The sequence below is a fragment of the Coturnix japonica genome, chromosome 9, assembly GCF_054131305.1.
Source record: "Coturnix japonica strain WE chromosome 9, WE-NBRP24, whole genome shotgun sequence".
NCBI classification, from domain to species: Eukaryota; Metazoa; Chordata; class Aves; order Galliformes; family Phasianidae; genus Coturnix; species Coturnix japonica.
This window is the reverse complement of record NC_140671.1, coordinates 19546087-19560958: the sequence shown is the minus strand read 5'-3', so window position 1 is coordinate 19560958 and position 14872 is coordinate 19546087. Positions and strand designations below refer to the sequence as shown.

Sequence of the window (14872 nt, the reverse complement as noted above, 5' to 3'; positions counted from 1 at the left end):
CTGTGCCAGGAGTTGCAGAGGCTGCAGCACTGTCAGCAGATCCAGCTCTCTGGATCTGGCACACTGCAGTCATTTGTGCCTCTTGGGGGTTACCAGTGCCACAGCAGACCTGCCCCCAATATTCTACCAGTTTATCAGGATCCTGCAGTTGCTCGGAGATGAAGTTCCAAAGCCCTGGGGGTGCCCACCACTCCAGGCAGCTGCCCAGACCGTCCCACACCCTCTGCCATGCAGAGCCTTCTCACCTTGGGGCAGATCTCTCACTGATATTCCTGAATAATTGTTTAACCTCAATCATAGATTCATAGAATCACCAAGGTTGGAAAAGGCCTAAAAGATCATCCAGTCCAACCGTTCACCTATTACCTATAGCTCCCACTAAACCATGTCCCTCAACACAATATCCAGTACACCCCCGGACTCACAGAGGCGACAATGTAAATTGTGTAATTCCTAATCATATGGACAATGTTACTTCCAAAACCCAAAGATGACCGCAGAGCTGAATGTGCACAAAACTTCACTTTGTCAGCTGCCAATTTTATCGTGGTACAAACTGAGGTCAAACAGCATAGCAAAATAAATACCCTAATGCAGCATCCAAGCACCAAGTAAGGAGCTGTGCAGTGAAGCTTCATGAGAAGACTCAACAAGCTCCACACATAGGGAGCACATCCACACATATCAGCACCATGGCCTGCACTTCTCCAGCTCCCACAAAGCCCTGTCCGCTCTGGACAGATGTGCTGCTATCTCAACCCTTGGAGCCTCACATCAGGCACCAAAATGACAGTGGTTGTTGAACCCAACATGTGGCTCAGCAGCACACAGTGCTTTGTGCACTGCCCAATTCCCAGTGGGATGGGGATGAGAACTGGGAAAAAGAGTACAACTTCTGGGATGTAACAAAGCAGTTTACTAAGAGAGATAAAAGAAGTGGAGTAATAGTTATCACTATATATCCGTTGATATGGAATTGTATGTAACAACTGATGCACAAGCACTTGCTCAGCACCACCAGACTGATGCTCAGCTGGACCCTGGGCAGTGAAGAGACTGAGATGAACTCCCACCCCTTTCAATACAATTTCTGCTTGCTGTCAGCTGATAGAGAACGTCCCTTTGGCCACTATCAGTCAGCTGTCCTCACTCTGTTCCCTCCCAGCTCCATGTGCCCTCCACTGACCATGGCCTTGGCTCTGTACAACACTGCTTAGCAGCAGCTGTAAACATCAGAGTGTTATCAATGGTTTTCTCCTAGAACCAAAACACTGCACCACAGCAGACAGTCTGAAGAAAACAATTCCATCCCAGCTGTAACTCAGATTCCTGCCTGTCCCCTCTTCTTGTTCTTCCTGATCAGGAAGCAAGGAACAGAATCTGCCGCTCTCCTCTCTGAGCCCTTTCCATCAGTTCTCAGCTGGCTCCTCTGCCATCCCCAGGCAGAGCTCAGTGCCCTCTCATGGATGGCAGCAGCCTTTTCTCTTCTTCCTTGCCCATCCGTCATGCAGAATCTGTACCCCATTTGCTACAGTACAGAGCTGAGAATCAACCCACCATGTCTCTGTGAACCAAACAAGACCCTAGGCCTGCAAAGGCACAGAGATTTGGAGTTCGCTGAGTGAATGTTTGTGGTCCTCTCATTAGTGTAACGACTCTTCAGAAAGGATCCCCTTCCAGAAGCATGTTTTGATTTTGCCTGGCTGGGCCTTGCATCTACACCGTGCTACTGGTGTTCAGAAGATGGCACACAGGTACGAGACCCATTGTGGGGCTCACAGTTGTCCAGTGAACATTGTCACTACCCAGGGCATGTCTTTCCTAAAGGTCCTCAATGGCATTTGCCAGCTGGCTGGGGGTGTGCTGGAGACCCCAGGGAACTGCCATTCTGTTGTAATACAAGAAGAATTTTACAGAGCAGCAGCCATGGATCAAGATAAGCACTTTACAGAGCAGCAGCTGCAGAGCAGGATAAACAGCATGAGAACCAAGGACACCTCTAGCAAAAGAGTGAAAGGCTCGTGGCTTTGAAGCGGGGTTTTAGGGTTCTTATTGCAGAAGCTTTCTTCCAATTAGTACGTGTGATTTTTGAACACCCTTGTTTGTTTGCTATAAAAGTACGGCTCTTCAGGCAATAGATGGACACAGCTATATTTAACTATATTGGTGTGTGGTTGTTTGTCCTAGAACGCTGACTTTTGCCTTCAGGTTCGCCAACACATGGGGGCCCGCAATGTCATGGGATTTAACTCTTGAACACCTGTGGGATCCCGAGAAACTAAGCCAGTATTTGAGTCAGGGATGGCGCAGCCTAGATAGATCTAAGGGGGTATGACTTATTTGGGGCTTGGCTTGTGCTTACCGTGCTCTATATAACACTGTTCCGAAAAGAGAGAATTTCCGAGCTGAGGTTCTAGCCAAAAAGGGAAATCCCCAAGTCAATTTTGATCAGTCACAGGAGGCACCAGTAACAATATCAGTTGCCCTTGTGGAAGGCAAGAAATGGAAATGGGTGTCCTCACGTCTAGAACGGAAAAAAGAAGTGGAGGAGGAGGCAACAGAAGATCCAGGTGACAGGTCTGGATAAGTACCGAGAAAGGAAAAAGGAAAAGTGTCATGAAGAAGAGAGTGATGAGGAGGAAATCTCTGTTACTGTTTGTCGATCCCTGAAGATGACTGAAATCGAAGGCGTAAGAAAGGAGTTCACACGGCACCAGAATGAATCTCTTGTTACCTGGTTGCTTCGCTGTTGGGACAGCTGGGACGGTAGCTTGTTGTGATGTGACAGGCCCTTCCCCATATTCTGGAAGAATCTTAGTGTAATACAGTGGGTGTAGACAAAAAGGCGTAGGTTATATAAGGATGTGTCTGTTTCAATAAATCGCCATTTTGCCACTTCATCACCTTGGTGTCACTTGGTAATTGGCCTAGCTGCTGCTTCAGTTGAAGGCGAGAGATCGTAAAGAAATTAACGACCATAAAGCCTTCATGTGTATCATTAAAATTCTCAGCTATTAGACACAAGCGCTTTCCAGATTGAGCAAGGAACAACAGTAAATTGCACTGTGTGTTTCCTTGTGGTGTTACCTACGTGACCACAGAGAAGACACGAGGAAGTGGCATGACCAGCCTACTCCTGTACTATGAGCACGGGTGAGGGAACTACAAAACAGTCCAACCACCAGTACGGCTGCTCCAGTTATCACAGGTAACCAATAGAGGGGCCCTGCCCTCATTCAAGGGAGTGGAAGGGATAATAGAGTTTATTGGACTGTGTGGATTTGATGGCCTAGCACATCAGAACCACAGAAATATAAGGCACTGGTGGATACTGGTGCACAGTGCACCCTAATGCCCTCCAGTCATGAAGGGACAGAATCAATCCATATTTCTGGATATCTCTCAAGAATTGACTGTGTTGGAGGCTGAAATAAGCCTCACTGGTAAAGACTGGAAAAAACATCCTATGTGAGTGGTCCAGGGTTTCCGTTCATACTTGGTATTGAGGATACCTCAGAAGAGGGCATTTCAAGGATACTAAGGGGTATCACTGGGCCTTTGGAATCGCTGCTGTAGATATGGACAACATTAAGCAGCTGTCTGTTTTGCCTGGCCTGTCAGAGGATCCGTCTGTTGTGAGGCTGCTACGAGTAAAAATAAAAGAGCAGCAGGTACCGATTGCTACAAAGACAGTGCACAGGCGGCAGTATCGCACCAACAGGGATTCCTTGCTCCCCATTCATGATTTGATTCGCCAGTTGGAGAATCAGGGAGTGATCAGTAAAACTCACTCACCTTTTAACAGCTCCATATGGCCAGTGCGTAAAGCCAGTGGAGAATGGAGGCTGACAGTAGACTACCGTGGCCTGAATGAGGTCACACCCCCACTGAGTGCTGCTGTGCTGGAGAGCAAATAATTCAAATTCTTCTATGAGCCAGTTTTGCTATTAAGTGAAGCAAAGTAAAAGGGCCTGCCCAGGAAATTCAGTTCTTAGGTATAAAGTGGCAGGATGGATGTCATCACATCCCAACAGTGATTGACAAAATCACTGCCATGTCTCCACTAACTAGCAAGAAAGAGACACAATCTTTCCTGGGTGCAGTGGGCTTTTGGAGGATGCACATTCCAAACTACAGCCTCATTGTAAGCCCCCTTTATCAGGTGATGCAGAAGAAGAATGATTTTGCATAGGGCCCAGAGCAGCAGCAGGCTTTTGAACAGATTAAACAGGAGATAGCCTGTGCCATGGACCTGGGGCCAGTACGGACTGGACAGGATGTAAAGAACATCCTCTATACTGCTGCTGGAGAGAAAGGTCCCACTTGGAGTTTGTGGCAAAGAGCCTCAGGAGGGACCCAAGGCCGACCCCTGGGATTCTGGAGCTGAGCGTACAAGGGGTCTGAAGAGTGCTACACTCCAACTGAGAAGGAGATCTTAGCCGCGTATGAGGGGGCTCGGGCTGCTTCCGAAGTAGCTGGTACTGAAATGCAGCTCTTTCTGGCACCTCGACTGTCAATGATGAACCGGATGTTGAAAGGGGAGGTTCTCTCCACCCATCATGCTACCGATGCCACCTGGAGCAAGTGGATTGCACTGATTAGACAACAAGCGCGGATGGGGAACCTCAATCGTCCAGGAATTTTAGAAGTGATCATGAACTGGACTGAAGATAAAAAGTTTGGAACATCACCAGGAGAAGAGGTGTCATGTGCTAAAGCAGCCCCACCATACATCGAACTACCAGAAAATGAAAAGAAATATGCTCTTTTCACTGATGGATCATTTCATATTGTAGGGAAGCATCGGAGATGGAAAGCTGCTGTTTGGAGCCCCACACGACAGGTCGCAGAGGCCACTGAAGGTAAAGGAGAATCAAGTCAGTTTGCAGAGGTAAAAGCTGTCCAGCTGACCTTAGATGTGGCTGAACGGGAGAGGTGGCCAATGCTTTATCTTTATACTGACTCATGGATGGTGGCAAATGCCTTATGGGGGTTGTTACAGCAGTGGGAACAAAATAACTGGCCACGGAGGTGTAAACCTATTTGGGCTGCTGAACTGTAGAAAAACATAACTGCTCAAAAAAAAGATATGATTGTAAAGGTGTGTCACGTGGATGCACACTTGCCCAAGAGTCGGGCTATTGCAGAACAACAAAACAACCATCAGGTAGGTCGAGCTGCCAGAATTGAGGTGGCTCAAATAGACTTGGACTGGCAGAACAAGAGTGAATTATTTCAAGCTTGATGGTTCCATGAGACCTCAGGCCATCAAGGAATGGACATAACATATAATTGGGCTAGAGACTGAGGGGTGGACTTAACTATGGATGCTATTGCACTGGTTATTCATGACTGTGAATCATGTGCCATAATTAAACAAGCCAAGAATATGAAGCCTCTCTGGGGGGAAGGCCAAGGCAAAAGTATAAATATGGGGAGGAGTGACAGGTGAATGATGTCACCTTGCCAGGATCTCATAATGATAAGCGTTTTGTGCTTACCATGGTGGAAGCAACCACTGGGTGGCTTGAAACATACGCAGTACCCCATGCTACTGCCAGAAACACAATATTGGGTTGTTAGAAACAAGTCCTATAGAGACATGACACCTCAGAAAGAACTGAGTCTCATAATGGGACACATTTCAAAAATTCCCTTAATAAATACTTGGGCCAAAGTTCATGGCATTGAGTGGATTTATCATATCCCCTACCATGCACCAGCTTCTGGTAAAATTAAAAGATACAATGGGGTGTTGAAAACTATGTTGAAAGCAATGGGTGGTGGAACACTGAAGCACTGGGAAAAGCATTTGCATGTGGTGCAAGGATGCTGTTAAAGTTCATATCCCACATGTGCCCTGTGTCTCATCACAGGATGTGGGGTGTGAGAAGGTGTCACGGTTTGAACTAAAAATCCACCTGCGCCCGTGACAGGGGCCGTGGGCCCCGGAGGGGCCCTAGGCCGAAAGGAAAAAGTTAATTAGGAAAAGAAAACAGCGGCAACGATCTAAGGAGGCACACTTATTTACTAAATACTATATCGAAATACAGGATAACACAATATAATACAATATAATTGAAATTGAGCTAACGAATCAAGCAAAATAGGAGAGAGAATGAGTCCCGTAACCGAGAGGCCTACTGTGAATCTAGGCGAACGGCTGAAGGCTCCCACACACTCCCCTGAACGCCAGAACTCGAAAGAAACGTCAGTCTGTTCTGCGACAGAGTTAATATAGAGTCCAGGTCCCGTGACCTATCGTGTTGTTCCCTGGGAGATGTATTCTTCTTCTGTAAGTTGCAGATTCAGTAAAATTATTCATGCTTTATATGATGTTATGATGTGGAATACTGATAGCAAAAATTACAAAATTATTAAACCATGACATTCCACCCCTTATTCTACATCATTACATTATGTTTATACATACATACACACTCATATGTATAATTGTGAATAATCAGCAACCTTATTTTTTCTCAACAATTTATATTTATTCCATACAAATCCCTAAGTTGAGAACAAAACTCTATAACCTAATTTACTATTTATTAATTTTGAGAAAAATGGCAAAACTGCCAGAAAAAGGAAAACATGTCAGCGGTAGAGGGGAAAGGCAGCGCTAGTAGGGCGTCCCCCACATCAAGGTGCACTCATCCTTTCCCAGCCACCACGGCAGATTTCCTTTTGACTTATACTTCTTTCCATGTGTGCTCTACACATGCATGGCCAGTGCAGGATATAGAGTCCAGATGGAAAACTTGCTTACAGAATGCCTAATTAAGGTATATAGAGAAAAAGTGTTTCCTTAATATTAATCCACTCTATCTTAAGTCCTATACCTAATTGAACTATTCTGTATCTAATGGAAATATTTTCTGAGACTCTACCTATATATTTACAGGAAAATCATTGGCTGCACTCCCCCAACATCAAATTCCCTTGTGGTACACATTGAACATTCCCATTTTTGTCCATCACCCACCATGTGCACCCAGGTCCCTGGGCAAAGACAGTACCCCGGAGAGGTTTGCCCTTTCCAGACGCTGGAAGGACCCAAACTGTTTTTCCCAACACACTCTTTATGTGTACTACAGGAACCTTATCTCCCTCCACGGTACGTAGGGAGCTGGATTGGTTAGGACCATTACGATTACTAGATCCTCGAGTGTTGACCAACCAGGTGGCTTCTGCTAAATGGTTCTCCCAATTTTTATACGTTCCGCCACCCATTGCTTTCAACATAGTTTTCAATAACCCATTGAATCGTTCAATCTTACCAGAAGCTGGTGCATGATAGGGAATATGGTAAATCCACTCAATGCCATGATTTTTGGCCCAAGTGGTTACAAGGGAATTTTTAAAATGGGTCCCATTATCTGATTCAATTCTTTCCGGAGTGCCATGCCGCCACAGGATTTGCTTTTCCAACCCTAATATGGTGTTTCGGGCGGTAGCATGGGGTACTGCGTATGTTTCGAGCCACCCAGTGGTTGCCTCCACCATGGTGAGTACATAACGCTTACCATTGCGAGATCGTGGCAAGGTGATATAATCAACCTGCCATGCCTCTCCATATTTATACTTTTGCCATCGCCCTTCCCCCCAAATAGGTTTCATCCTCTTGGCTTGTTTAATTATGGCGCATGTTTCACAATCATGAATAACTTGAGCAATAGCGTCCATAGTTAAGTCCACCCCTCGGTCTCTGGCCCACTTATATGTTGCATCCCTTCCTTGATGACCTGAAGTCTCATGGGCCCACCGAGCTAGGAATAATTCACCCTTGTTCTGCCAGTCCAAGTCTATTTGAGCCACCTCAATTTTGGCAGCTCGATCAACCTGATGGTTATTTTTATGTTCTTCAGTAGCCTTACTTTTAGGCACATGAGCATCTACATGGCGCACCTTTACAACAATGTTCCTTATTCGGGCAGCAATGTCTTTCCACAGTTCAGCAGCCCAAACAGGTTTACCCTTTCGTTGCCAATTATCATCCTCCCACTGTTGCAACCACCCCCATAAGGCATTTGCCACCATCCATGAATCAGTATAAAGATGAAGCATTGGCCACCTCTCCCGTTCAGCCACATCTAAAGCCAGCTGAACAGCCTTTACCTCTGCGAATTGACTTGATTCTCCTTTACCTTCAGTGGCCTCTGCAACTTGTCGTGTGGGGCTCCATACAGCAGCTTTCCATCTGCGATGCTTCCCTACAATACGACATGATCCATCTGTGAATAGGGCAAATTTCTTTTCGTTTTCTGGTAGCTCATTGTATGGTGGTGCCTCTTTAGCACGTGATACCTCTTCTGTAGGTGGTTTTTCAATTTTTTTACTCTCAGGCCAGTCCATGATCACTTCTAGAATTCCAGGACGGCTGAGTTTTCCCATTCGAGCTCGTTAAGTAATTAATGAAATCCACTTACTCCAAGTGGCATCAGTAGCATGATGGGTGGAGGGAACCTGTCCTTTAAACATCCAGTTTATTACTGGCAAGCGAGGTGCTAGAAGAAGCTGAACCTCTGTCCCAACTACTTCAGAAGCAGCCCGAACCCCCTCATACACGGCTAAGATCTCCTTCTCAGTTGGAGTGTAGCGCTCCTCAGACCCTTTATATGCTCGACTCCAAAATCCTAGGGGTCGGCCTCGGGTCTCTCCTGAGGCTCTTTGCCACAAACTCCAGGTGGGACCTTTCTCTCCAGCAGCAGTGTAGAGGATGTTCTTCACATCCTGTCCCGTCCGTACTGGCCCCAAGGCCACGGCACGGGCTATTTCTTGTTTTATCTGCTCAAAAGCCTGCTGCTGCTCAGGACCCCATGAGAAATTATTCTTCTTCCGTGTTACCTGATAGAGAGGGCTCACTATGTGGCTGTAGTTTGGGACATGCATTCTCCAAAAGCCCACTACTCCCAGAAAAGATTGGGTCTCTGTTTTATTTGTGGGCGGAGACATAGCAGTGATTTTGTCAATCACATCTGCTGGGATGTGACGACGTCCATCTTGCCATTTTATGCCTAAGAACTGGATTTCCTGGGCAGGCCCCTTCACCTTGCTGCGCTTAATGGCAAAACCAGCTTTCAAAAGAATTTGGATTATCTGTTTCCCTTTCTTGGAAACCTCTGCTGCTGTATGGCCCCACACTACAATGTCATCAATATACTGCAAGTGTTCAGGAGCATTACCCTGTTCCAAAACAGCTTGGATCAATCCATGGCAAATTGTTGGGCTGTGCTTCCACCCCTGGGGTAAACGGTTCCAGGTATACTGAATACCTCTCCAGGTAAAAGCAAACTGTGGCCTACATTTTGCAGCCAATGGGATGGAAAAGAAGGCATTAGCAATATCAATAGTGGCATACCACCTAGCTTCTTTTGACTCCAATTCATACTGGAGTTCTAGCATGTCTGGTACAGCAGCACTTAATGGAGGTGTAACTTCATTCAGGCCACGGTAATCTACCGTCAGCCTCCATTCCCCACTGGTTTTACGCACTGGCCATATGGGGCTGTTAAAAGGCGAGTGCGTTTTGCTAATCACTCCCTGATTTTCTAATTGGCGAATTAGCTTTTGAATGGGGAGCAATGAGTCCCTATTGGTGCGGTACTGCCGTCTGTGAACCACTCTGGTGGCAATTGGTACCTCTTGGTCTTTTACCTGGAGCAACCCCACAGCAGAAGGATCATCTGACAGACCAGGTAAAGTTGACAGCTGCTTAACACCATTTGTGTTTACAGCAGCTATCCCAAAGGCCCATCGATACCCCTTGGGATCCTTGAAATATCCCATCCTAAGGTAATCGATTCCCAGTATACATGGAGCCTCTGGACCAGTCACAATAGGGTGTCTCTGCCAGTTTTTACCAGTGAGGCTTATTTCGGCCTCCAACATAGTCAATTCTTGGGAACCCCCAGTCACTCCATGGATATATATTGGTTGTGTCCCTTGGTGACTTGAGGGCATTAGGGTGCATTGTGCACCAGTGTCCACCAAGGCTTTATATTTCTGTGGTTGAGATGTGCCAGGCCACTTAATCCACACAGTCCAGTATACTCTGTTGTCCCTTTCCCCCCCCTGGCTGGAGGCAGGGCCCCTCTATTGTTTACCTCGTTGACTTGCAGCAACTGGAACTCTCCCCTTCTTGGAAGAGTTCACCTTGGTAGTTGTTTCACCTTGTAATTCTTTCACTCGTGCCTGAAGTGCAGAAGTGGATGAATTACACCACTTCTTCATGTCCTCCCCATGACTACAGAGGAAAAGCAACAAGGCAAGACGTGTAGTCTCATTGTTGATTCGAGGTGACTTATCGTTGTCATTTGCTTGAATACGAGGACGTCTCTTTTTTATGGTTGAGATTTTCGATGATACAGGTCGAGAGGAACTCATGTTGTTTAGCTCTCTCAATAGGCGATCGTGGAAATCCTGGTTTCCATCATCTGGTACCACCGTGGATTCATCTACATCAGGCACATTAGCCAATTTGTCAATAATATCACTTTGTGTTTCCTCCACTTTGTCTAACCTTTCCACTATTTTTTTTCCCATTTGGACAATGGCTGAAGTATAAAGCTTAACTTCTGTAGCGCTTATAAATAATTCAAGCTCCTGAAGTCTGCTAATTAGCTCATTTACAGGGGGCTTTCTTTCCCCTTTGCCATATACCAATGCAAGTGCACTGGCATGCTTTTCTGGAGCTGCCTTTGTAAAGTCACGCCACATTTGTCGTGGAACGTGGACTGCTTCAGGATCATGTAATTGGTTTGGATTGTTACGATTGAACTGGGGGCTGTAGAGCATTTCCACCAGAGCCCTTTCTCTCAAAAATTGGATACCTTTCTCCATATCAGTCCATTTCTTTTTCTCAGGCTCCAAGTCCCGTTTAAAGGGGAATCTATCTCTTACCGCTATCAACATCCGCTTCCAGAGGGTGTAGGACCGATTTTGGCATGTGCCTATACCTCTGTCCACACGTGAGTCCCTGGAAATGCTACCCAGTTGGCGAGCTTCACTGCCATCGAGCCACGCACTGTTGGCACCATTGTCCCAGCAGCGAAGTAACCAAGTGACCATATTTTCTTTTGGCTGACGTGTGAAATCCTTTCTCAGATCTCGAATTTCACTCAGTTTAAAAGATCGATCAATAATGGTCGTAATACTTTGCTCACCTTTTGCTCTATCAAGAGTCCCAGGTGTTGATGTTGGCAGCTGTGTTGATGAGGCTGCCCCATCTATAAGTTTGGACTCGAGAAATTCTCGTAAAGAAAATCTAGCTTTTGGCTCCTCGTCTGACTCTGACCCTGACTCTGACGCTTGTGTTATTTCCTCCAGGCGACCTTCCTCCTTTTTCCTCTCTCCTAACTTTCTCTCTCCTAACTTTCCCTGCTCCTCTGACTTCTTCTCCTCCTCTAACATCTTCTTATACTGCTCTAACAACCTCTGCTCCGCCGACTTCCTCTGGTCTTCTGACTCCTCCTGCTCTCCTGAGTCCCCCTGACCTCCTGAGTCCCCCTGCTCTCCTGAGTCCCCCTGCTCTCCTGAGTCCTGCTCTCCTAACTCCCTCCGCTCTTCTAACTCCTTCTGCATTTTCTCTATCTGAGTTGAAACTCGTTTTGTTTTTCGCCCTCTTACAGGGGCAACCAACATTGTATCTGGTGCCCCCGGTGGTTGGTTAAGTTGGAGTACATACGGTTCAGACTTGAGGGTGTCGCATTCTGCCCTGAGGACGTTATAACTAGACTGGAGGGCGTCGTGCTCAGACTGGAGAGCGTTGTGCTTACACAGGAGGGCGCTGCGCGCTGCCCGGAGATTGTCGTACCTGGACTGGAGGTCTTTGTGTTCAGACTGGAGAGCGTCGTAGTCAGACAGGAGCTCGTCGTACAAAGACCGGAGGGTGCTGCGATTGGCTTTGAGGGCGTTGTAGTCGGTCATGAGGTCAGTGTACAACGAGTCAATAGAGTCATGTTTGAACTGGAGATCGACGCACTCAGATTGGAGGGCATCGTGTTTGGACTGGAGAGTGTCATACTCGGACCGGAGGGCGCTGTGCTCGGACTGGAGAGTGTCGTGCTCGGACCGAAGGGCATCGCGCTCAGTCTGGAGAGTGTCATGCTCGGACCGGAGGGCGCTGTGCTCGGACTGGAGAGTGTCGTGCTCGGACCGGAGGGCATCGCGCTCAGTCTGGAGAGTGTTGAGCTTGGTCTGGAGGGCATTGTGCTCGGTCTGAAGAGTGTTGTGCTCGGTCCGAAGGGCATTGTGCTCAGTCTGAAGAGCGTTATGCTCGGACCGGAGGGCATTATGCACAGACTGAAGAGTGTTGTGCTCGGACTGGAGGGTGTCACAGTTGGATTGGAAGGCATCATGCTTGGCCTGAAGGGTGCCGCACTCAGACTGGACGGCGTCATACTTGGACTGGAGAGTGTTGTGCTCGGTCTGGAGGGCATTGAGCTCGGTCCGGAGGGCATCGCGCTCAGTCTGGAGAGTGTTGTACTCGGACCGGAGGGCGCTGTGCTCGGACTGGAGAGTGTCGTGCTCGGACCGGAGGGCGCTGTGCTCGGACTGGAGAGTGTTGAGTTGGGATTGCAGGGAGCTTTTCTCATCCCAAAGTTTTTCTGCGTCAGCTCTAAGACTCTCTTTCTCGTACCAGATTGAGTCTCGTTGGTACAGGAGATCTTTTCTCTCAGCTTCAAAAGCTTTTTCTCTCTCTACCTTCTCAGCCCAAAGTTTTTCTGCCTCAGCTCTAAGACTCTCCTTCTCGGCCCTGAGACTCTCTCTCTCAGCTTCAAAAACTTCCCTCTCAGGAATGGTATTGACTAAGGCCCAATAAGCATTAGCTAGGCCCAAAATCATTTGTGCCTCCTGAGATCTGCCTGAGCCACAACATTCCTGCCTCAAATATGCAATCAAACTCTCAGGATTCTTCAAGTGTTCAGGAGTGAAGCTCCATAACACTGAAGATGTCTGTCCTTTGAGAATCTCTTCAATTCCCTGCCACTCAGTATTCTCTGGTTCTAGGGAAGACTTCCTCCGGATGTTATAAATCCAGATACTGAGTGAGATTATTACAATAATCAACAGTAAGATCAGGGAGATTAAGAGTGTGGCCCACTGATCATTCAAAAACTGCATAAAGGATTCATAGAAAGAAAGAGGAGCACGCTTAAAAATCACCATTTCTGTATAATTAGTTGCATTAGTTGCTCCCTCTGGAGCTGTATACAGATACGAAGTGAGCATTGCTAACCATGCTTTCAATCCATTATACAATTGTATGGCTCCATAAGAAAAAGTGGTTAGCTTAAACATGGCCCAATATGTTCGGAGCGTCTCAAAAAAGGAACCAATGGCACACAGTCCCTGGTAACACAAATTTAGTAGAGAAAACATTTTTTTTTTTTCCCTCCAATAGAGAGAAAAAAGTAAAAGAAAACAAAGCTCAGCAGTGTTTATAAAATATACCGGAGTATTGGCAGTCCGCCTGGACTTTCAAGGTCAAGCTCGCAGGTGCAGAATCGCAAACACGAGATAGCTCCTTAACAGGGAAAAAAACTCGTAGCTCTGTTAAAAGCTAAAAGAGCAACAGAAGAAAACACAGAAAAAAACAGCAACTCAAATTGCCCGCATTCTCCACCAAAATCTGTCACGGTTTGAACTAAAAATCCACCTGCGCCCGTGACAGGGGCCGTGGGCCCCGGAGGGGCCCTAGGCCGAAAGGAAAAAGTTAATTAGGAAAAGAAAACAGCGGCAACGATCTAAGGAGGCACACTTATTTACTAAATACTATATCGAAATACAGGATAACACAATATAATACAATATAATTGAAATTGAGCTAACGAATCAAGCAAAATAGGAGAGAGAATGAGTCCCGTAACCGAGAGGCCTACTGTGAATCTAGGCGAACGGCTGAAGGCTCCCACACACTCCCCTGAACGCCAGAACTCGAAAGAAACGTCAGTCTGTTCTGCGACAGAGTTAATATAGAGTCCAGGTCCCGTGACCTATCGTGTTGTTCCCTGGGAGATGTAGTCTTCTTCTGTAAGTTGCAGATTCAGTAAAATTATTCATGCTTAATATGATGTTATGATGTGGAATACTGATAGCAAAAATTACAAAATTATTAAACCATGACAGAAGGGCCCAGTCTGAACAAGCAGTCAATCCCAGTGAAACTCTGAACTTCAGATCTCTCAGTTCCAGTGCCCTCCTGTGCACACTCTCCCATAGTTTGATGTTCTTTATGTTCTGCATTGCCCAGAAGTGCACCCAGTGCTCCAGGTGAGGCAGTAGCAATGCAGAGCAAAGAGGGACAAACCTTTCTCCCACCCAGCTGGCAATAAATTGCTTGATGCACTTTAGGGGACTGTTGGCCTTCTTGGCTGGCTGGGCACACTGCTGACTCACTTAAAATTTTATGTTGAGCAGGACCCCCAATCCTTTTCAGTCAGACCTCTCTCATGTGTCCAATATACAGACAGTGTTTATGTCCAGGGTTGCCCATACCTAGGTGCACAATCAGGCACTTGTTCTTGTTATACTTTATGCACTTGGTGCTTAGTACCAACTGGTACCCACTTCTCTGACTTGTCCACATCTCTCTGCAAGTCCTCTCCACCCTCAGTGGAGGCAACAACACCTCCTCATCTGGTCTCATCAGCAAACTTGCTCAGAACATCTTCTAGTCCTGCATGCAAGTCATCTGCATAAACATGAAAGGAAAGTGGCCCTAAAATGGAACCCTGGGGAGCTCTGACAGTGACCATCTACCAGCCCAATGGAACCCACTGACTATAATCCTTTGGGACAGAACTACTGGCCAACTGCTCACCCACCACTGCTGGTGAACCTGAAAGGCAAAATGTCAGCGTGCTGG

At 46.8% G+C, this 14872-nt stretch overlaps 1 protein-coding gene across 1 annotated transcript in view; it reads right to left on the bottom strand.

Moving 5' to 3' along the window:
- Window positions 1-12002, bottom strand: part of LOC146759751 (obscurin-like protein 1) — a 69055-nt gene extending 57053 nt beyond the window's left edge. The window contains exon 1 of the mRNA XM_085509867.1: window positions 11987-12002. Coding sequence (XP_085365993.1) covers window positions 11987-12002 — 16 coding nt within the window. The remainder of the gene's footprint in view (window positions 1-11986) is intronic.
- Between the last annotated feature and the right edge of the window lie 2870 nt (window positions 12003-14872).